This window comes from Mus caroli, chromosome 12 (genome assembly GCF_900094665.2).
Source record: "Mus caroli chromosome 12, CAROLI_EIJ_v1.1, whole genome shotgun sequence".
In the NCBI taxonomy this organism is placed as follows: domain Eukaryota; kingdom Metazoa; phylum Chordata; class Mammalia; order Rodentia; family Muridae; genus Mus; species Mus caroli.
In genome coordinates, this window is record NC_034581.1 from 106948072 (window position 1) to 106971256 (window position 23185).

Consider the following 23185-nt stretch of genomic DNA (forward strand, 5'->3'; position numbering starts at 1 on the left):
TCCCCAGAATTCCCTGGACAAGGGACCAGAACGATCTGAAGATCCAGAGTCACAGTGTCCCTGGAGTAAAGTTTTATCTCTCCTGGTAGAGACCAGGCTGGAGGCGCAGGAGATGTGGGTGAGAGGGTTGCAAGGCGACCATCATCAGCTTCATCTCAGGGTTCTACTGGGGTCAGCCAACGTGCCTACATCTGGAACTTGGGCCCTGTGCTCCCAGGGCAGGACACCATAGAAAGCCTGAGGCCTTGGGCAGGCTGGGAACCATCTCTAGCTCAAAGTTCTACTGGTAAAGCAGGTCAGAGACTGGACTCAGCCATCACCCCACATCTCCACAGCCTCACGCATCTCTCTACCCTTAACTCCACTGCACAGCTTTCCCAAGAGGTTCTCAGCTCTGAAGCTGGCCTGGTATGAACAAATTGTGCCAAGGTGGACAGGAATAGTGGAGCTGACCCATGCGCAGGCCTGGCCTACTGTCCACTGGGACCCTGGGAAATAGTACCTCCCAAATCTGGAGCCAGTGGCCTGTCTGCAGGGTTGTTGCAATTTCTGTCAAAGGGGGAGGCAGCCACAGCTCAACCCTTGCTATCTTCTGGCTCTGTGGTTCAGCACGAGGGCCCCAATAGGCAACACAGACAAGCAAAAGCTGTGCTCTGTGTACAAGTAGGTAGCCCCTTCAGAAAGACTTCTGTGGAGAATAGCATGGCCCACAGGTACTGTGCAGGCCCCTCCTCTTGAGCACAGCTGACAGAAATCCACCAGGTCCGTGCTGGTCTGTGCCCCACAGCTGTCTGCAGAGCATGGTTGCTTCTTCCTTCATGGGTGCAAGAGGCTGCTAGGTGAGTAAACCAGCTCTGGGGACCCTTTCTGAGTGACCTTCCCTCTTGGGATCAAGATTTCCAGTGACAGGTACAGGCAAGGAACCAAGTGGTGGGCAGCAGTTAGAAGGCAGTCTGAGTGGAGATCAGGCAAGTCACCATGGACACGCTCGAGGGTGGCCATGATTCCCTTGCACAAGGTCTGAAGGGGTTCCCAGAGTGGGAACCGTCTCAGATAAACCGCAGCAGCTGGTAAAACCAGAACGACATCTGTGTATCGGGAGCTAAGAAGTTCCGTCTGAACCCAGGTACCTGGCGCTTTGGGAGGCTACACCTGGCCTAGAGCTGCAATAGCCCTAAGCCCATCCCCTGTCCAAAGCCAGGTCATCTTTTGGGAGGAGCTGAGGAGTGACCAGTTCCAACCTAGATGTGGGAGGGCTAGCCTCTGGCCACATAGAACGTGCCGCATCAGACAGAGTGCAGAACTAGGGGCTGCTCCAGGGGCAGCATGGGGCTGAGTCAGTATGCCACAGTCAGACTTCCCTGCACGGCATGTCCCATTAGGCTGACCTGCCCAGTACCTGGAAGCTGGCGAATGACTCTAATGACTCGCAGCCCACTGTGTTCACTTTAGTCTAGGCCCTGCCTAGGGGAGGGTCCACACTGTTCATCTAAGGCTTTCGGGACCTAGATCAACCCTGCTTCACTCTGAGGCTCCCCCTAACCTCATCAACACAACTGAGCTGTGCAGATGCTACATCTATCATGAACAAAGCACACACACACACACACACACACACACACACACACACACACACACGGGAGAGGGTGCATGAAGGCAATGCCTGTTCCTGCTCCTGGGTCCCTGGCCAGGGGTATATGAGTAAAGCCAGCAGCCTAGCTAGGAGCCTTCCTGAGAACACTCCCTCTCACCTAAGTCAGGAATGTTTGGTATCTGGAGAGCTTCCAGACTATTCCTGGCTGGAGCATGGGATTAGGAACTCCAGCCCTTCCAGGGACCCCCCTCCCCTGACTTCCTGGCCTGCAAGCTGCCTCCCAGGGAGGTGAGTAGGGAGGGAGTGTCCACAGCTTCCTGTTTCCTTTCCAGCTGGGAAGAGCAACAGCACACAGCAGCCTCTGCCTTCCCTGCGCCCCCCTGGAGGCCTGTGGTCAAGCTGCTAAGGGACCTGGGACTAGACTCAACTCTAGAGGGACACTGGGCTCTATGTACCACAGCCCTCCTATAGATCCAGCAGACTAGAAGCCAACAGGCTGCAGCCTTCAGGGCTGCTGAGGCCACTGCCCCCGTGGAGCTGTAATGGAAACTTCTCAGAGGCTCTGTGTGCAAAGGCTCGGGTTCCTGCCCCATGTGGGGCTCTAAGAGGCAGCTGATCGCTCTCGCGCAAGACAAGGCAGGTGGGCAAGCACTCGCAGGACACAGGAGCCAGGTGGGGACGGCCTTGGTGTGTATGTGTGAGAGTGAGTGTGTGTGTGTGTGTGTGTGTGTGTGTGTGTGTGTGTGTTCATGCACATAGACCCTTCTGTCTGTGTGTGCATGTGCACATAAGAGAAGCCCTGTAGAGACTCTGGCTTCCCAGCACCCTGGGCCACCTTCAGTTCCTCCAGGGTGTCTCTGGAAGATGTGGTTTTGCAACAAGACAGTCAAGAAATCCAGTACTAATCAGATGTGGGGACACCCTGTCCCTCCAGATCCCCAGCAAAGAACAAGTGAGAGGGGTGTCCAGGGGGCAGCCATGGCTGCTCAGCACAGCACCAGCCACTGGCCAGAGCTGAGGAAAGACCTTCCCTGTGTGAGGCTGGTAGGATGCTGAAATTACTCATGTGCCAGCTGTTGCCCTTGGCACACTGCCCACCCCTAGAGACTTCCCAAGACATATCACAGGCCTTGGAGATATGTGAGGAGGGAAAGGGCAAGATCAAAGGTGTAGCCAGGCTGGTGAGCAGGATGTGGCATGGGGGGGGGGGGTATCACTGTTGACGTCCAGAAACTTTAAGATGGGGAGGGGGCTTTGGACAGACCCTGGAAGACAGTGCAGAAGCTACACTCTAGAGTGTCTTCAGGCTGAGGCTTTGCTGAGATTTGGGATCGAATTAAAAAACAAACAAACAAAAACAAAAAACAAAAAAACAGGAGCTCTGGAGTTACCAGTTCAAGCCACCAGGACTGACTTCCAGACAGAGCCCTCTCTGGCGCTGTCTGTGCTCCAGCTGTCTGTATGCACTATGCTCACCTGTCTGGACTTGAGGGTACAACGTCTAAGCTTGTCTCTGACACCTGACTGGTGGCATTCTTTACCTGGGTCTGGATTCCCCTCTTCTAGGAGCACAGTGCCCCCTTGCTTGCCCCTGGACTAGAAGAACTGGGACTTGACACTAAGTGGGGACAGCTGCTGTGTTGTTTCCATGAGTGAAGGACACAGCCCTAGATGCCAGCCCCTCCCTAACCAGCATGGTGTAGCCGTGACACTCCACAGGCCCCAGGCTCCTGGAACTATTTTCCGCCCTTTATCACCCATGTCACGAGCCAGCCTCTGAGCAAATGCACTCGAGTTACAAGTTACGGCCTGTCCCTGCTGGGGCCAAGGCCTCTACTCTGGGGTTAGCAAGAGAGGATACCAGCAGGCTTGCCCATGTCTACTACGTGAGCCACAGGTGCATCTCTCTGGACACTTGATGGGAGTGTAAAAGCCAGAGAGCTCTCTACTTGATAAGAGCACAGAAATAAGATCCAAGACAGATACACCACACACACACACCACAGACTTACATACATACATATGCACCACACATACACATTACATACACACTCGCACACCAAACATTCACACATTTACACTTGCACACCACATACACATATACCACACACACTCACACATTCACACACATACACTCACAATACACCCATACACACATTCACATCACACATACATACATACCATACATACATACATGCCACAGACTCATACACACACTCACATGTACACATTCACATATATACCTACCACACAGTTATACATGTACACCACATATACATACCACACACACACATTCACACACAAAACACTCACATTCACATACACCACATACACTCATACACACCACACACATATACACACACGCACACACACACACACACATGCACACGTACACACACACACTACATTCATACACACCATAGACACACACAGTTCAGGAACATCCATATATGTGCAAAAATACCTGTATGTACACAGATCACACACATATGCACATTCTCACATGCTAGCAGACACAAGCCATACAGTTACATTTACATGCACACATGGCCTCTCCACAGGTCCATACTCACATGATACATGCTCATACAAACACATGTCCTCTCATATGTCATACAATCCCATGTATGCACATTCACACAGATATGCATAGCCACATATATATGTATATATATATGTATGTACATGCTGTTATGTGTGTACAAGCACACACAACACACACAGGTCTAGAAAGATGGCTCAGTAGTTAGGAGACTTGTTGCTCTTGCAGGTGTGTTAGTTCCCAGCATGCATGTGGTGGCTCATTGCCATCCACAGGATGGAGACTGATCCTTTTCTCATCTCAGTGGTACACATACACACATACATACATACATACATACATACACATACATACATACACACACATACATACATATACACACACATACACACATACATACACATACATACATACACACACATACATACATACACACATACATACACACACATACATACACACACATACATTCACACACATACATACATACATACATACAAGCAAAACCTCACACACATAAAAAAAATAAATAATTGCTTAAAAAAAGACTTACACATATTGTCTTACAATCCCTCAGCAGACCCTGGCCACCGAGGCCCACAGAGTAAGGGAAAAGTATGAGAGGTGGAACCTTCCCCAAGCATGAGCCTGGAGCCTAAGCCACCCCTCCTCCTCCTCCCTCCTCTTTCTGCTCCCTGTGGCTACCCCTTCTCTACCCCACTGCAGTAAACCCTGATGCTGTGATAGGAGAATGTACTCCCTTCTGAAGTAATTGAGTCCTGCAAATGCATCCAGGCAGACATCGTCAACAGGGCCTCAGCCACCTGCTTTATTTACACCCGCTGAGCATAAGACTGGCTGTTCTGTTATCCTGTATGGAAGACTTTCAGGGGGCGCTCCTTGAAGTCAGGGCAAGCGCCTCACTCCTCTTAGTCTTCAAGGGCAAGGCCTGTGGAAAGTCTATGGAAGGCAGAACCATGTCCTTTGAAACTAGGATTTGCCCCCATTTCAAAGGGGTGGTGATGCCCACTAAGAGCTCCAGACCAGAGACCTGGGAGAATCGAGGTGGTGTGAAGGAAGACATTTGCCCCACAGTGTCCCTTCCAACAGGAGAAGGAAGGGGACCACACTGCCAGCAGTCCTGGAGGATACCTCCTTTCCCTCTGACCTCTATATCTCTACATAGCAAGAAGGATGGTGGCCTCGTACCTGGCTCCCATGCCCAGTCTCCAAGCAAGGTCTGTACCCAGAAGAGGACAGGAGAGCTCATAAGGCATGGCTGGAGCTATGAGAAATAATCACCCCAGTGGACTGCTGTGGGGAATGGAGGAGGACAAGGGCCATTGCTCCACAGGCAGAGGAAACACCACTTCACCCAAATGTAAGAGGGGAGAGAGATGGATTCAGAGATGGAGAAGCAGAGAAAAGGAGATACAGACAGGGAGACTGGCAGAGAGACAGAGGCCAAGAGTTACGCACATATGCAGAGATGGTCAGAGACAGATAGGACCAGAGATACAGAAAGAAAGACAAAGAACAGAAACAAATGGATTGGGCCGTGCCCCGCCCCATCCAACACAAAGGCCAAACTTGAGGCAGCACACCTTCCAGAAGAGCCTCTGCGGTCTGCCATGTACTCCCAGTGTCTGTGGAGCTTATCATACTGACAGAAGTGTTTACTGCAGCCTTATCCACGATCTCAGAGCGCTACAAACTCCTGCAATAAACTGCAACCTTCCTGAGTAGCCCATGACAGTGGGTGGGTGACTGTAAATCTCAGGGCATCAGCCCAAAGGAATATTACACAGCCGTCAAAGGTGGTAATTATGAAGACTACGCCTGCAGAGGAAATTGCTGACAGCAAAGCTTTGGAGCTGGCAGGGCACAGGATTTATCTGTGCTGTGAGCCCTACAAAGGGAAGCTGGTGTCTACAGGTCTGTGAGAAGGATGTGGGCTGAGGACGCTAGCCTGGCTTCCCGGGAGGAATTTTCTCATCCTTTTATCTTTATCTCTGCGTGTGTGGCTTGCCCAATAAATAACGTCTTTCTTATCACAGGACTATGTTCCAGTAAATGAGGTCTGCAGCTCGAGTCTCTCGCTCTAATTCCCACCCGCGGACACGCCATCCAACCAGAGAGAATGAAGGGACCACGTGGGACTCACAGCCTTCCAGGACTGAGAGGGTACATAGCCTGAGACACTAGCTCTGGAGACGTGGGCTGCTGCTGGGAGTAGGGAGAGAAGCAGGGGCCAGAAGGACAGACAGGATCCCTGCCCTTGCTCTCAAGGTCCTCGTCCTCTGTCCCTGGAACTCTGGGATATGGCCTGGAGCTGGGTGGGAGGCAAGGAAATGGTCCCATTTGGAAGGGTTTGGTTTTGTCAAAGCACTGGGTATGGCATAACACAGCCAAAGGCATGAGAGGATGACAGAGGTTTGAGGCTAGGTTCTGTTCTGCACCAGGCCAAGGGCCACAGCATGGGAGGACAGAGATATGATAATCAGACTGAAGAAGTGGGATGGACAGGGGAGGATGCTGGGTAGAAATGGGGAGGGAAAGGAGAGCCATGGATAGCTGCAGAGCTGGTTAGCATAGGGATGAGATGTTAATGATGAGAAAGATGCAGACACAGCTGGTAGAGGCTGGTAGCAGCTCAGTCCAGGAGTAAGCAAGAAGACAGGAGCAGGGAGAGTTTCAAGGAGAAAGAGAGGGGGTCCAAGTAGGAGGGAACCCAGACCTATGACACTGAGTCTCTGTTGACCCTAAGCTTGCTGCCAAGCCAAGGAAGAGGCAATGGTATATTAGACTAACTTAACACCGGCAGCCATGGGTGGAGCAGGGCAGACCCCCAGAGCTTCTCAGCAAGCTGTGCACAGTCCAGTGCCCTGCCAGAGGTATCTTAAAAATGGCCCCGGCTTCCCTGTGCTTTGTACCACCAACAGCCTGCTGTCCCAAGTTGTAGATGAAGACCCTGAGGTTCACAGGAGCTGATGCCCTGGAGTGATTAGAGCAGGGTAGGAAGGAAGCCCCTGGGCATGTAGCATGTGAGCCCTGCCTTCCTCCACCTGCCGGTCACCCTGAAGACAACCTAGGTGAAGGGAGGGAGTTTTCACATAGGATAGACCCTAACCTGCAGGCTGACTGTAGCCATCAATCATCTCTGGTTATTACTTTGGCCTGGGGCCCCTCTGGAGGTAACTTACACACTCTGATCCCTAAAAAGTCCCAGGTTACCCCTCACAACCCCTACTGGATCTGAACAATAGCCTGGCATCTTGGGCTAACGTATAGAAGTTGAAAGGAGCAGAGAGGTACATTTCCTCTCAGAGGACCCAACAATCACCGAGGCTGGAAGGCCAGATCTGAGTTGCCTGGCAACCCCTGTCCAAGGGACTGTGTCAGAGGCCAAGTGTGTCTCAAGCCAAGCGCATGGCACAGGGCACTTGTTTGAGCTCTGCTCCTGGTCCTGGCCATTCATGTTCCCTGACTACTAGGCTCTCCATGCCTGGGCCCTGTGGCCTCCGAACAGTATTCCCAGGGGTCAGTGTGGTTGTGTGCAGGCTGTCTTCAGTTGCTGGGGTTCTCTCTGGCATCCGTAGCCTACCGCTGACATCCTTCTGCGTGTGGAGAACTTCCCTCAGAACTCCCAGGACTGGCAGGGGGACAGAGCCTGGGATGAAGCATGGGACTCCCGGGTACTCAGCTCACTCCAAAAACTGTCCAGGCTTCCTTCTGCGGAGCTGCAGTGTAGGAGGAGCTTGGGAGGTTGGTGGCTGGTCCTAAGGTCTCCGTGCTCCTCTCTGCTCCTCCACAGCAGGTCCTCGGCATTAAGCCCAGAGCAGTCTGTAGGCACCACAGCCCAGGATGCCAATCTCAAGCAGGAAGGGCTTCCAGTCATCTGTTCCCCATACCCACCCTAGGATGGTGACAGGAAGTGTCCTCCCTCTATCCTGAGACCCAGACGGCAAGAATGTGGATGCCACGGGGGTGAGCCACAGAAAACTTCAAGGCATGTGCGGTTCCGAGAGCCCCTGGAGGTGGCTGTCCACTGTAAGAAGGGGCAGGGGCTTTGATGTGAGGGTCTGGGTGGGGTGGGTGGGCAGGTGCCCTTCCAACCTTAGTTGCATCATCTGGGGCCTTCTATTCCTTATTCTGTCTTCCCAGACAGAGCCCCAGTCAACCTGTAAATGGGGCCATGGGGATGGGTCATGGTCGGTGGGACAACAGCCAACAGAGGAGAAAGTGGTTGTGGCCTCTCTATCGGTACCCTCTAGGGAGAGTCCAGGTTCTGGGTATCTCATTTCCCAGGCCAGGCCAGCAAGGCTTGTCTCAGTACCTTCGTACCGTGGTGTGGGAGAGCTTGTTTCCTGACTAAACCATCTGTGATCTCCTTCCCAGACATTGCCCGCAAGGACACGGCAGCTGCCATCAAGGGTGAGTTCTGAGGAGGAGCCCCCATCAGCCAACAGGTCCTGGGCCTCCACCTCCACAGGGCAGAACCAGACACAGCCTCAAGTACACCCCCCTGTCCTCACATACCAGCCACTCTAGACTAACTCAGTCTCCCCTGACTGCCCTAGAAGTGATCCTATCCTTACAGGGCCATGCCCCAGGTTTCTCACATGTGGGTGGGCAGGAGCACCCCTAAATGGGTGCAATCTTCCTTAGGCAGGGGAGGACAAGAGTCCATGCCCCATGGATTCCATGATACTCACCCCAGGACCCTACCTGATCATCACCTTGATGGCCAACTACAAGTTGACCATCTACAAGTTGACAACTACACCCAGACAACTCAAGTCTCCCTTCACATCATCCCCACCAGCAGAGGGTGCACTTTGCAGGGCCTCACTGGGGGTGGGGGTGGGGCTGCTGGACTGACCTGTCACCCTCCTACAGTCCCCAGCCGACCAGCTTCTCGTGGTGGCTCTCCACTCCAGCCAGCATCCTGCAGCAGCTCCCTATTCCTGTGGCTGACACTGTGTGCTCTGCTTGGAGTGGTACTGGTCCTGTACTGTAGCCAGGCCAAACGTGTCACAGCAGCCCTGGAGGACCTCTTGGCTCAGCTCCTCGCCCTAATCTTGCGCCTGTGGCATGTGGTCCTTGCTTGTTGGCACTGCCTCCTGCAGCTCTGACTTGAGGCTGAATGGCGATGTCACCTCTGGAGAGCACTGGAGGTTGAGGCTGTTGGGAACCTGGAGTGGTTTGGGGGATTGTGCATGCTGGGGGAGCCCAGGCACTAAGGCTAACCCCAGGACAGAGTTCTGCTAGCCAATGCTTGACAAACCCAGGAACTCTAAGAGGTTGCTATAGACCTTTAAGTGGGAAAGGAGGAAGGTTCTGGCTCGATGCTACAGGCACCTTCTACTCCAGTCAGCACGGGCTGGGATCTTGGGATTTTAAGACTGAATCAGAGAAAGAACTCGACCATTTCGACCATTATAGCTGGGAATTCCTATGTTCCTGCCCAGTCCTCTGCCTTGGGAGCCATAGCCGGGATGTCACCGTACATAGCTCTTTGAGGGTGCGTTTGGGAAGGCAAGCCCCAATCTCCTGCTGCTTTGAGGGCTGGGCCTAGCTTTTGCCACACCATCACGAGACAGGGTGCCTCTCTCGCTCCATGGAGCCCATGAGAATTGTCCTTTTCTCTGAGCCCAGGTCTGAATTCCTCCACTTCATGCCAAGATCCGTCAGGGGTCACAGTGGTGTGGGAACAGAGTCCAGCTCTGAACACAGTTGCTCTCAGAACAGGAGTGCGGCACTGAGGTTCTTCTTCCGGGGCCACACACAGGCCCAAAGCCATCGGGCCTGCCCACCAGCTGCAGGACCTGTGAGTGTCCTGAACCTCTGTGTACACTGTTTTGTCACTCATGTTGAAAGGCAAGAGGAAGCGAGCACCAGCGTGTAGCAACGGCTTCAGAGCATCCCAGACCCGCCTGGAGGGGGAGCCCTGAGCTCAGCGGGGAGGCCCAGTCAGACACCAGGAGGATCCGCAAGGGGGACCCTGTACCACCCTGGAACAAACAAATGAGCAGGGTTTGGGAGCCAGGATGAGACTGGGGGTAGTCCTCTATTCATGTGGGCAGACAGGGACCCCATATTAAAATACCTGCAGCCTCTTCAACCTCGGGATTATTGCAAAATGAACAGAGGGAGACACTTGTCGAGGAATCCCTCCAGGTCCAAGCATGTTCATCTAGGTGCCAGAGCACACTCCCACCCCTCCACTCACTCACCCCCACAGCCTACAGGTGCCTTGCGGCTGTCATTCACAAGAAGTCAGGGGACCCACCATGCACCCAGGACCACATCCTCCCCAGCAAGACATGCCAAGCTTCTCAGATCACTGAGGTGCAATCTGCCCCTCTCTGGCCTTCCAGTGTCCTGCACAGTGGTCTCCAGATGCAGAATTTGAGAGCACAGTAGGTGTGAGCCCAGTGGAGCAAAACCCTTCTCTAGAAGGCGTCTAGAAGTGGTCTAAAAAGGACCAGTCTGGAAAGCCACTCACCAGGACTGGCCATCACCATGGTTACTGTTGCCTGCACCAGTCCAGCTCCATCTCATCCTGCCCTGGTCAAAGACAGGCTCATTATTGATTGGCTTGTATTCCAGATATGGAAACAGACACTTAGAGGCGAGATGACAGACCTCCAGACCACTCTTTCATCCCTGCTTCTGAGGGTGGATGCCCTTCAGGAGGGGGCGTGTTCACCCCATGTTTTACAATGGAGAGCCAGGGCTTCCCACCTTATAGCCAGCATTTGCTGCAAAGGCCACAGAAAAAGTGTGCCCCGCCCACTCGCTCTGTAAGGACCACAAAACAGCCCCAGCTCGGGTTTTTTGGGGGGTTTCGCTTTGCTTTGTTTCATTTTTAAGGTGCGAACCCAACATAGCAAGGCCAAGAGTCTGCCACTGCTACGTTCCCCAGCCTTATTTTGTCTTAGAATAAATGTTCAAGGACATACACAGAGATGTATGTGCCCCAAAGCTGTCACCAAAACCCATCCTCATGCCCGGGGTGGGGGTGGGGGTGGGGTGGGGCGTAGGAATGGTGGGGGGAGTTGCAAGAGTCAAACTCCTTACAATGCACAGACATGAAGGTCCACCCCATGAGCCCTGGAGTCAGACTGGTTAAATCCTAAACAAACGGCTAAAGCCTGAGAGCAAGTGGGGAGGGGTGGAGACTGGAGGTGGGGGGCCTGGAGTGGACTGGCTGGCTAGCAAAGACACAGACACCTCATCCACACAGCATCTCAGATGTTTCGTCTTTATTTTATTTTGACTTGAGGATCAGACACACGGAGGCATCACTACCATCACTACCAGCTTCTCCAGGAAGACTGAAACCAGGGCTTCCCTGTAGCAAGCTGGAAAGGAGCAGAGATGTCTGGCAGGCAACCTGGGGACCGCTCTGCAGCCTCTGCCTGTCTCTTGCCATCCATTCCATAAGACCTCTCTTGGACAGACACCCCTGCCCGTGGCTTCAGCCCACAGGTCCTGCCAACACTCCTAGGCCCAGAGGCCCTTCCCCAGGAGTCCCTGGGACACCAACATCTGGGGGACAAGTCTAGGCATCCCAGACTAACTCTCCAGAATCCAAAAGAGGCAGCTGCCAAGGTAGACCCACACCTGAGGCAGATCCTAGGTTCCAGAGGCCCCGTCCAGCCTCCTGTTCCTTCAGGTCCTAGAGGGCTACAGCCTTAGTAAGGATATGAGGCAGATGAGGAAGGAGCCAATCCTGGGGAGACAAAGGAGGATTCTCAAGGCTAGGCAGTGTCGCCATGTCCCATAGATTAGGGCTTGTGTGAGGGTGTGGAGAAGAGACCAGGTCAGTTTGGAGACCAGATCCTCTTCTGGGAGCTCATCAAGGCCACATCCAAAGCCCTCAGAGAAGATTGGAGTGTCAGTCGGCCCAACCCTGACCTCCTCAGACAGGCACCCCTTTGTACAGCACCCTGACCATCCTTGCTGGCTTCAATTTTTAGGGCCAAACTGACACACCCACACCCACACCCACACACACAGGCTCCTCACAGCGAGCCTGGAAGCTTGTGCCTTCCACCTGGAAACACACCAGTCACTGATGGACACTGGCCTCAGACACAGGTCAGGGTCACCTTGCTTGAAAATTGGGGACAGCGTTGGAGCACAACTTCAGACTAGGGCCAGCAACATTGAACGCACTCACTGAGATCCAGATGGGCGGGGCCTCTTCAGCCATGGGGGCCTCACCCTTGTGACACAGAGAACCATGCCACCTAGAAAGCCTCAAAGGGAGGAGAGTGGAACTCTCCCACGACAGCCAAGCAGCCCAGGATGGCCTCTCAGAGCAGGGGATGGAGCCCAGCCCAGGGTCCCACATTCCTACCAGGATCCTCTACCGGCTGCCTTCTCCAGTGCCTTCTGAGAACCTTGGCTGAGTGCTATAGGATAAAGGGGCAGGGACCAGGTGTGCTGGAGCCTGTGGTGGTGCAAAGGCTGCTAACCTGGCGGCGGCGGCACCTCGGTTCTGCACTCACACCCCCATCCACACACATGCTCACATGCATGCACATATATAGACAAAGGGTCACACGGGTGAAGGAGTATATGTCACACTAACCAAGGCCAGGACTGGAAGTCACCCCCTCCCCAAGTCTCTGGATCTCTGCCCCATCACTGTCAGGCTCTCCATGGGACCTCTCAGGTGCCCTGCTCACGGTGGGCAGGGCCAAGAGACACATGCAGAGCTGTGTTGGCCAGCCTGGGTGGGTCCCCAGCGCCCCCCCCCATGCAGGCCTCGGGAAAGGGGGCCGCCCTTGCACGGCCTAGATGACAGCACTCTTCTCCCCCTGGAAGGAGGTGCGCGAGGCAGGCCTGGCTAGCAGAAGCTCCTTCTCGTGAACCAGGCTGTCCAACAGGTCCTCCTGGCGGTAGTTGTGATAAACCTTCAGGAAAGCCAGAGTGGTGATCGCCAGCCAGGCCAGCCAGGAGGCCCACAGTCCAAACTGCATGGAAGGCAGAGAAGTGTCAGGGGGAGTGCGGCTCATTGCCCAGTGTGCTCAGTCCCCACCTCCTCGCTCTAGCTCTGCGGGAAAGGCAAGGGAACACTAAGGCAGGGGCAGGCGGGCGGGCGGCAGGGACCTGAAAGCCCATGCATACCCACATTTGGCTTATTCTCTGCAGTGATCATTATGTCCTATAGCCACAAGAACCCAGCTTTGTGCAGAGCCTTGGGGTACTTGGCCATTAAGGAGGAGCAGGCCCTGGGCGGAGCTCTCCCCTCCCCCACGACTCTGGGCTCTAAGGAATGCCTATAGATCAGGGAGCCCCTCTAGTCAGGGGAATAAATTGACCTTTATCTGCTGTTTCCAAACAGCTGAAGGAGAAACAATGTAATCAGCTCCAGGTCTGCACAGCATCAAACCAATTCTCATTTGAGCGTGCTGGTCCTCAGACTGCACATGCCTCTGTCTAATTGGTCCAAATTAGTCCTAAAGCATCTTACGCTAAGGTTGGCGTGAAGGTCTCTTTGACCGTTTCAGCTCATTTCTGCAAAGAACTTTTGGACTTCCTAAGGCGGTGGCAGTGACAGGGACCATCTCAGCCTAGCGTTTGACACACCGGAGCCTCCAGAAGCCAGCATGGGGCATGGGAGGGTGTCACGGAGGATGAAAGCCACAGGCAGTGTGGGAAGGGACAGGTGTGCATTCCCCCCACCTAGGTGTCTCTACCCTGCACCACCTCTGCTTGAGGCACAAACGCAAAGTCGAGAGACAGGAAAATCCTAAAGCTTTCCCAGGGCCCTCAAGGTCCCCAAAGTCACATGCAAGGTGAGCAAGGTGAGACTGGGATCTCCCTAGGACAGACACCGCATTAAACGGTAGCAAGTGGCTCAGGGACCCTCCAGCATTCCCTGAATGGAACCAGACCAGACTCTGTCCCACTAGCAACCACAGACCCTAAGGCCCCATTTCCAGCACATCCTGCCACCTCCCATTCCCCAACCCTCTTCCCTCCCAGCCACCCAGCACTTTCCATTCTCTGGCCCCTGAGGTCGCTCCTCATGTCTGCCTTTGCTGCCTCCCCTACCTCCCAACCCCTGACACAAGTCCTGCTCAGAGACCCCACTCTCCTAATCTCTCTTAGGAAATCTCCTGCTCCACAGCCTGCACCTCCCCGGCATGGCCCCACCATATCTGAGTCTGTTTCCTTATCTAGGATCCGGGAGGCTGTTCTATCTGTCGAGGTCTCACCCCTAACCCCAACAGAGCCATTCTCTTCCGTCCAGAGACAGACCCCGCCTACCTGCCCGAGACCCCGCCTACCTGGGCGATAGCAAACTGATGGTAGAAGGCAGAGTTGTCGACGTTCAGCTCCAAGTCCGTTTCCTGGAACTCCTCGCAGCTAAAATAGCACGAAGCCAAGTGGCTGGTGACTTGTGAGCCCCTGAGCCCCCAAGCCCCCGAGCCCCCAAGCCCCCGAGCCCCAGAGCCCCCGAGTCAAAAGGCAGCAGAGCTAGGATGCAGAGAATACTTCCCCTAACAGTGAGTGGCGTCTTAGATCAACCTGATACAAGCTAAAGTCAAGAGGCGGGAACCTCAATTAAGAAAATGCTTCCTTAAGACCAGGCTGCAGACAAGCTTGTAAGACATTTTCTTACTTAGTGATTGGTGGGAAATAGCCCAGCCCATTGTGGGCGTGGCCACCCCTGGGCTGGTGGTCCCTGTTCTATAGAAAGTAGGCTGAGCAGATCATGAGGAGCAAGCCAGTAAGCAGCACCCCTCCAGTGGCTTCTGCCTCAGGTCCTGCCTCCAGGTCCCTGCTCTGCTGTGTTCATGTCTTGACTTTCTTTGATGAGGAACTGTGATATTGAAGTGTAAATAAACCCTTTCCTCCCCAAGCCGCGTTGGCCGGGGTGTTCCATTGCAGCAGTCAAAACCCTAAAACAGAGGGGCCAGCTCCCAAAGGGACAGATGCCTCTAGGAACTCCACTCGGGGTCAGCTTTGGCCCCTCACTGGGTGGAGCAAGACAGGCTTCAAAGAAGAGGAGCTGCAGACCTTTACGACTGGCCCAGAGCACAAGGGCCAGCTTCAGCTATCTTGTCACTGTCTGTCTGGCACTCGGGGTCATGAGCTGCTCTGTCTAGTCAGTCCTGCAGTTCCCAGTCTGAGATGGATGTGATGCCCCCTGAGGCACATTGCACAGTGTCCCTGCATAAGTGTCACAGGGACACCATGAGGGCAATCTCCACTCACCAACCACAAACTAACATCACGGCGACACACAGAGAGAGCTGAGGCTAGCAAGTGTGCCAGGTGGTGTCAACTGCAGGATCCCATTTGGTGCCTCTCGGCCCACAGGGACCTTCCATGTGTAATGCTGTAGGGTTACTAGACCAAAGAGGTGCCTGACATTGAGTGGGCGGGTCTTAGGGGCATGGCAACAGGTGCAGGGGTGGGGCGCAGGTGGGCGGGTCTTAGGGAAAAGGCAACAGGTGCGGGGGTGGGGCGCAGGTGGGCAAAGCCTCAGATTCAGGAAGAAAAACATATTGGGACCCAGGTAAGGGTGGGTCTTGTAGGTGGCTGATGAAGCAGGGGTGAGGCTTACCTGTGGGGTGTGGAGCCCTTCTCAGTGATGGTGTCACACCACATGGTGAAGCCCACACTCACGATGGTGCTGGCAATGAAGACGAGGAAGACCACAAAGGCACTGACCAGGAGGTTCAGGAAGGCGTAGAAGAAGGAGCTGCAGTGGAGTCAAGAGATGGATGCTGAAGGAGCCACCCAAGGTCTGACCCCCAAATAGCTCCCCTTGAAACAGGGAGGGGGTGTCCAGGTTTTCTGGTGAGCACCTGGGGCCCTGATGGGATGGAATGGGGCTCAGAGGGCTGCTTCCATCTCCTCTGCTGCCATCCCTGCAAATGTTCCGATGTTGAGCAGCCATCTTGTTCTCTTGCAGAGTAGGAGTTGGGGACTTGCCACCACTGATGTACCAGGGAACCAGGGCCAAGTCAAGAACTCAAGATCATGAGTCCGTCTAAGACCACCTACTCACTTAGTCACTCCATGTCACAGCTATGGATCCGTATCCCCTCAAATACACAGAAATCCCAAATGCCACGGTGTGAGCACCAGGCCCTCTAACCCCTACGTAAAGAAGGGTACAAGCAAGAGGAGAAGACCCATCTCCCTTGCCCTTTGCTGCCTGAATCCAGGTCACACATTAACCCAGCCCCACTTCCCTCCTCAGAGAAAGAGAGCATGTGGGAGTTCTCACCCCACTGTACTCTCCAAGGTCACCAAACTGTGGGAGGTCCACAGCAGAGAACAGAGCAGCCAACTAAGGACCCTGCCTACCTCCAGCCCAGGTGGGATGGATACCAGGTCCAGGTCAGTTGTACTCAGATACTAAACGTTGTTGTGACAAAAGTGGATTCAAGGTGAGAAACTGATAGATGGGTCTTAAAAACAAACAGCCACAAAACAATGGTTGCCATGACCTAACAGCCACTTGCACTGCTGGTGGCCTTGTTCACCTATGCATTCATTCCACAAGCCCTCTTGACCCTACAGCAGCCCTGTGCTGAACACAGACAGAGGAGGGCCGAGGCACAGGAATGGTGTAACCCTGACACTCAAGGTGAATAAGCTAAGAGTAACTCAGCTCACCTCTCCCCAACTCGCCACAAGGGATACCCAGCTGCCCTGCGATCACACAGGGCTGCCTGTGAAGCCACAGAGCCTTGGTGACCATGGGTCTGACATGGGTAGTCACGGCATGAAGGGCAGTCGAGGAGTAGTATCCTGCTATAGCTACACAACCCCCAGGGGGTGCTGTGTGATGCTGCCCCTGTCTGTGAGCAGCTATATGCACTGCCCATAGATCACCTACTGAGCTCACCACACTGTGCCTGTCTGTCCATGGCCGCAAATGTCACTCATGGCAGCTCTTAGCCCTGCCCACCTGACAACTACACTGGCTTTCCCTTTAGCCACCCTCTGTCCCAAGGCTGACCCAGGAACCAGGGGCAGGACCTGATATCCACTGCAGGGACTTGGTGCCTTCCGCTTCCAGCATGGACGAAGGCAAGAATGCAATGCATTTTGCTCCAGATAGGGACAGGGAAATGGAAAAGGGGATATATTCCTGGTCTCCCAGAGACTGTCTCGGCCTGGCATGTCCCTTCTGACCCTCCCCACATGATCCCTAGATCCCCTGGGCCAGAAGTGGTGACAAGGACACTGTGGTCCTGTGGTAGTTAGTTTTTCTGTAGCTTGACCCAAGCTCCGACCATCTGGAAAGAGAGAACCTCAACTGAGAAGATGCCTCCACCAAACTGGCCTGTGGGCAAATCTATGAGGCAATCTTGATCAATGATTGATATGGGGAGCCCAGCCTGCTCTGGACAGTGCCACCCCTGGGCAGGTGATCCTGGGTTGTATAAAAAAGCAGACTGAGCAAACCCCGGGGAACAAGCCAGTGAGTAGTGTTCCTCCATGGCCTTTGCTGCAGTATCTGCTCCATGCCCTAGCCTTGGGTTCCTGCTTCCCTTCATGATGGATGAGCTAAACGCCAGAAAATGAAACCTGCTCATCTGAGCCTCACTTTCTCCCTCTGAGTCGTGTTCTCAGAGCTTCTCCCATGGATCACTGGAAAGACTTATGTGGGTGAGGGACTGTGAACTTCGAGCCCATGTACCCCGGAGTGCTCACTGACCACCCCGTACTGTCTCAGCACAGACCTGGACTGAGAAGGGCCCACTGGCCTCCCAGCCCCTCAGTGAGCTCACCTGCAGCTGTAATAGGTAAGACACTGATATATGCTCACATACCCACTCTGGCCATGTTGTCCCCACCAAGGAAGGCAGGGTGATCAAGGACAGCCACCCCCAAGTCCCCATGGGCAGGCAAGGGCACAGGGCTGTCCAGGCACAGAAATCCATCTCACAGGACAGCTAAGAACTGGGGGTTATGGACAGAACCCCTTGAAGGGGGCATCTGTCCCTCCCTCTGCTGGACAGCCCCCTGCAATCTTTCCAAGGTCCCTGTCCAGCAGTGTCCTCAGTGCCTGACATTCCCTGACAACATCCCTGAAGTGAGGCTGAGACTGCAGATCTGAGATGCAGGAGCTCTGGTCCTAGCGGAAAGCCCACGAAGCTATCACTGCCAGGCTGACGTCTCCAGTTCTTGATTTGTTACTGTTGTTTTGTTTTGTTTGTCTGTGTTTGGTTGGTTGGTTGGGGGTTGTTTGTTTGTTTGTTTGTTTGTTTGTTTGACTTTTTTGGGTTTGTTTTTAATATGCTAGGCCTTCCAGACCCTTGAAGAACTTCGTGTGCCCAGAGCCACATCTGGATTCTGTTTCCTGGGTTTAGAATGCCACTCCTCCCTGTCCCTGAACACACACTCCAAGGACAGGCCAACACAGGAGAGTGGGTGGAAAGGCACAGCACACACAGGGTTAACCCATCTTCCTCTCACTGCATCTCAGGGTGCCCAGCCTTGGATGTGCTGTCTCCATGGCGACAGCTATCCTGGGAAGCCCTGGGAGCAATTTGAAGGCTGAGCGACAGGTGTGAGCAGACAGATGGGTTATGCTAAGCCAGTGCTCACTATTCAGTCCGTCCCTCACAGACTGCTAACCAACCCCAACCTGAAGAGCTGCTCTTGAGCAAAGCCTTAGGCATACAGCTCACCTGGGCCCTCCCATCTCCCTGAGGGATGTCCCTGAAACTCTAGGTGCCATGGATCATTCACAAGATGGTACACCCGCCTCTACAATGTTGCCTTGAACTCTGCATCTCTGCATCTCTGCAGCCAGAGCCCGCTTAGCATGACAGACATGCTCTATACAAGGTAGAATATGGCCCATATGTTCAGCACCAACCAAGAGAGTCAATGAAGAGGCCACAGGGTAGCCCTAGGACTGATTGGAAGGCACCTCAGTGACCTCTGGGGTTGGCACCTAATCTGAGAATCAGAGAATGCCTGGAACATAGCCAGATAATCCCTGTAAGTCCCAGGACTGGCAAGCCTGGCATCCTCCACAGGCTGGATATCCAGTGGCCCTGCAGGCCCTTGTCTACCACATGATCTCACTGTAAATGCCTGCCCTGCCCCTGCGAGACTCCCGCGTCCCCTCTGATGGCCTGACACTTGCTCACTTGGCCTCTGCAGTCTGACTGGTAATTGTGATGAAATCACTGTTTTCCATAGACCACCTGACCCCTTGCTGGCCTCCGCAGACCAGGTCATGAGTCAACAGTCAAAGTGAGGCCAGCTGTGCAGCCACGGAATTGTAAACCTCATGGTCCAGACACTTTTCTGTCCTTTGTCATTGTGTGGTGACTCCTACACTCCAGGCTCCATGCTTGGCCTGCAGACACAGACTAAGTAAGGTATGCCTGCACTGGCCTCATGTCCCTGGGTGTGATGGGTATTTGCGGCGTGGGGCGGCTCAGCAGAGGTGTGCCGCAGTCCCACACTGTGGGTTCTGGTAAGCACTGATGGCACAGTTGGCTCACTGCCACCTGGATCATATAGGGGACAGGGTGAAGGACAGCAGTCAAGCAGCCACCTGGCCCTTGCCAATAATGCCTGGTAGCCAAGCAGGACCCTGGAGAAGATGAAGCTAGACAAAGTCACATGCTAGTCTATAGAAGCCTGAGCAGAGGCCATTCACGGTTAGAAACAGTGGGGCATCAAGAACTGGATCACAGGTTCAGAGACTCCAGTTGGTCCACAAGAGACGGTGCCCAGACCTGGCCTCTAGTGTGGACTCAAGATTATGCTAGATCTCCTCCAAGTGTTATGATGTGTCAGGTCACCTACAGTCCCCTAAATCCTGCCACAGGTCTTGGCTGAGTATGTGATAGAAGGCATCTTTCTCTCTGCACCTCTATGCCTTGGCAGCCAGAGCCCAGTTAGCATGGCAGACATATGGTAGTATGCATCAATCAGCCTGGACCATTCCGCCAGAGGGCAAACACCCAAAGGAGCCCTGGGTAGCTGGAAACTCCAAGCCTCATGATGCTGGTACGGCCTGGGTCTGCAGCCTGACTCGTGCAGAATAGTCCTCCCTGTTTAAGCAAGATCCCCACCTGCAAGCGCAGGGGCTCTTCATGGCCCCTGGTGCCCCAGCCTCTGGTGGTCCCATATACGGATCACACACGTGGGTCCTCCCTAGGGAGCTTCTTTGGGTCAACCTGGCTAGACCATGTCCGCCATGAGGCTGCCTCTCTGCAGGAAAGCCCAGAAGGCCAGAGGAGTCAAATCAGGCTATCTTCCCACTGACCACCGCCATGTCGCCTGTCTCAGGGTGCTCCCTCCTGCCCCAATCTGCACACAGTGAGGTGACTCCAAGTTTGGGGACAAAGGCTCTCAAATTCATGTGAATAATGAAAGATTGGGGTCAAGGAATGCTCCTCAGGAAGGACAAGACTCTGCCCTATGTCTGACATGGACTCACCCTAGAAAGAGCCTCATTCTCCCAGCCAACTTTGGTCCACATTACCTGGAGGCTCTTAGGACCACCCCTGGCTTCTAACAGACTCCCATCAAAACCTTACCATAGTGAGTTGAACTGTATCTCTTCCAAGTCCTAACCTTGCTACCTGTGGATATGGTTGCTTGATCTTCTCTCAGGAAAAGCAGTGTCAGAGACTGGCGAGAGGATATTCAAGAACAGAGGCAGAGACTGGAACACACAGGAGGCTGGAGCCACCAGGAATAGACGTGTAGGAAAGAGCTTCTCTAGTTCTAACTCTAAGGGCACTTCGATTCTGGACTCTCGGCCTCTAGTATGGTGAGAACGCTAACTGTTTCACGTTCTTCATCTGTGATACTAGCAAGAATCCCCTTCACCCAGCCTCCTGCATCCTTATGTTCTCAGAGACCCGTGCTTATCACCCACCTCCTTGCAAGGGAGCATCTAAAAACATGGATGGGGAGGGCTGGACGTGGAATTCACTCTCTATTGCAGGAGCATTGTTATTCCAGGACCCAGGAAGCCTCAGCCAGGGAGAGGGTGGGCTCTTGATTGTTGTTGGCTGAGGACACAAGGTGACCACATTCCACTGGCTTCAGCCAGGTGACAAAGAAGGAAAGGGTGAAGAAACTCGGGAGGTACAGGGAACACAAAGCAGATCCTACTCACCCACCACACACACACACACAGAGAGAGACATATAGACACACTAGAGTATACACACACAGAGAGGCACACACACATAAAGGCACACACAGAGTACACACACAGACACACGCACACACACACACACACACACACATAGACAGACAGACAGACAGACAGACACACACACACACACACACACACACACTGTACATGCCTCCAGCCCAGGCCTGAGTGCCAGGGGTGAGCTTAAGGAGCTCTACAGACATCCTCTGCCATCTTTTCCCAAGAGGGGTAGCAAAAATAGAAGACTACCCACTCTTTCCAAAGTGTAGTTCTTCCCCCACTCACAGGAAAGGGATGCAGGCCCAAGACTACTGCAAATGGTCCCAGGTCCCAAGGAGTGTGGCCTAGCTTAACAAGAGAGCCCAGACATGCAGCCATGACAGTGCAACATCTGTGCTCCAAGGGGTCAGAACTGAGAATCCCGAGTGATGCTCCCCTGGCAATAGAAAGAGGTCATGTGGGTCGGACAGACAGCCTCATAGCCGCTGGGCCTGTGTGTAAACAAAGGGCAGTCTGCTTAAAATGATGAGGCTGAAAGTGTTGACACTTGCAGGCCTCTGAGCAGGAGAGGTGGAGGTGCTCATGGCCCCCGAGAGGAGAGCCTAATAGGTGCCAGGAACCGTGTGAGTGTTGCATCTGTTTGCGCTGGTCTGCCGAAAGGCCTAAACTTACCCCTCGTGTCCCTTGCAGAGGAAGAAGAGCGTGCGCCATGCGTGCGCAGCAGCCAGCAGCAGTGACAGGAGGCTGGCGAGCAGGCTGAAGCGGCAGGCAGCCGGTGGGCCCCACTCCTGCACCGTGAAGCGCTCCCGCCCCTGCATCGTCAGGTTGGCACTCAGCCACATACCCTCAGTAAAGAGTAGGCAGCGGCCACGAAAGTCGTGGCCGTTCTCGGACAATGGCACCACCACCACGAAGCTGAACAAGAAGGCCAGAAAGTAACAGACGCACTGCGCGAAGAGGAAATTGTTGAGCGCCATGGTGGTGCCAGAATGAGAGGAGCTGCTGGCGAGGCCACCGGACAGGGACGCGATCGCTCCAGAAGCAGGGCCGCGAGTCTCCGGCGCCGCGCAGGCCTGTCCCGAGCCGCGTGGGAGGCTGCGCAGTGACGGCGCCCGCGGGTCTCTCGCGTTGCGCGCAGACGCGTGCGCACCGGCCGAGCGTGGGGCGCGCCTGCGGTCAGCACCGCGGACAGTTCCCGCGGCTGCAGGGTAGGTAGACTGAGCACTACACTAGACAGACTGCATTGGTGGAGATGTGTCATGGAAACCTGGCAGGGGTCGTGAGCATTACTAAGTCAGCTTGGGGAAACCCGACTCTGTCAGGAAGGGTACCAGCAACGAAAGGCTAAGGAGGAGAAGGATGGAGTCCTATGTGCAGTTCAGACTCCTTTGTTTCTTTAAAGCGAATGGAGAAGGGAGGCAGAGAGTCAGGTCAGTAGGTGTGAGGATAGAAAAGAGGAAGGGTTCAAGTATTCCTAGGCGGGAGCAGGCTCATGATCTGTTTGTGCTCCGAGAACCATGCCCTCAACCCCACACACAGTAGAGCCCTCCATTCCGTGTTTGTAAGATAAATAATGGTTGCCCTGGGCACCTCATTAAGACCTCTTTGCTGTGATGGAGCTGGTAGTGCATTAATTAATAGAATTAATGACTTTTCTAGTTTCCCTTAATACCAAGTAACCGTTAGTCCAATTCCCAGATGAGTAAACCCTAGAGACATCCTTCTGGATATAGATTACATCAGCATTATTTTTGGCTTCAGGCACTAAAAATTCCTTTTGTTTTATTGCCAAAGTAATATGCGCTTTTTTTTTTAATTACAATGAGGAATATGTGTGATACAAAGACACCAAGTTTCTCCCTCTTCCCTCCAC

The 23185-nt window shown here is 53.9% G+C and overlaps 2 protein-coding genes across 4 annotated transcripts; one reads left to right on the top strand and one right to left on the bottom strand.

Annotated features, from left to right (window-relative positions):
* The first annotated feature begins 570 nt into the window (after nucleotides 1–570).
* Nucleotides 571–11082, top strand: C12H14orf180 (chromosome 12 C14orf180 homolog). 3 transcript variants are annotated; one of them, XM_021179617.2, is made up of 5 exons: nucleotides 571–839; nucleotides 6194–6320; nucleotides 8057–8186; nucleotides 8535–8570; nucleotides 9036–10307. In XM_021179617.2, the coding sequence occupies exons 2-5, from the start codon at nucleotides 6210–6212 to the stop codon at nucleotides 9269–9271; spliced, it is 513 nt and encodes a 170-aa protein (XP_021035276.1). In that variant the 5' UTR covers nucleotides 571–839; nucleotides 6194–6209; the 3' UTR covers nucleotides 9272–10307. The 3 variants fall into 3 exon arrangements, with proteins under 3 accessions (XP_021035276.1, XP_029340195.1, XP_029340196.1); XM_029484335.1 differs by lacking the exon at nucleotides 571–839 and adding an exon at nucleotides 1939–2266 and having other exon boundaries at nucleotides 9036–11082; XM_029484336.1 differs by lacking the exon at nucleotides 571–839 and adding an exon at nucleotides 1939–2234 and having other exon boundaries at nucleotides 9036–11082.
* A 307-nt stretch (nucleotides 11083–11389) lies between these two features.
* On the bottom strand, nucleotides 11390–22407 carry Tmem179 (transmembrane protein 179). The gene is made up of 4 exons (XM_021179627.1): nucleotides 21985–22407; nucleotides 15727–15864; nucleotides 14444–14522; nucleotides 11390–13123 (listed from the first exon to the last, which is right to left on the bottom strand). Exons 1-4 carry the CDS (start codon nucleotides 22287–22289, stop codon nucleotides 12944–12946), a joined length of 702 nt encoding a protein of 233 aa, XP_021035286.1. The 5' UTR covers nucleotides 22290–22407; the 3' UTR covers nucleotides 11390–12943.
* Between the last annotated feature and the right edge of the window lie 778 nt (nucleotides 22408–23185).

Bases quoted from the DNA above. Each gene is read 5' to 3' on its own strand.
- C12H14orf180 (XM_021179617.2), top strand. From the start codon at position 6,210: ATGAGGTCTGCAGCTCGAGTCTCTCGCTCTAATTCCCACCCGCGGACA. The intron at 6,321-8,056 runs GTACATAGCCTG...TACCCACCCTAG, and splicing joins AGCCTTCCAGGACTGAGAGG to GATGGTGACAGGAAGTGTCC. The intron at 8,571-9,035 runs GTGAGTTCTGAG...ACCCTCCTACAG, and splicing joins CACGGCAGCTGCCATCAAGG to TCCCCAGCCGACCAGCTTCT.
- Tmem179 (XM_021179627.1), bottom strand. From the start codon at position 22,289: ATGGCGCTCAACAATTTCCTCTTCGCGCAGTGCGTCTGTTACTTTCTG. The intron at 14,523-15,726 runs GTAAGCCTCACC...GTGCTATTTTAG, and splicing joins AAGGGCTCCACACCCCACAG to CTGCGAGGAGTTCCAGGAAA. The intron at 13,124-14,443 runs GTAGGCGGGGTC...CCTTCCATGCAG, and splicing joins ATCAGTTTGCTATCGCCCAG to TTTGGACTGTGGGCCTCCTG.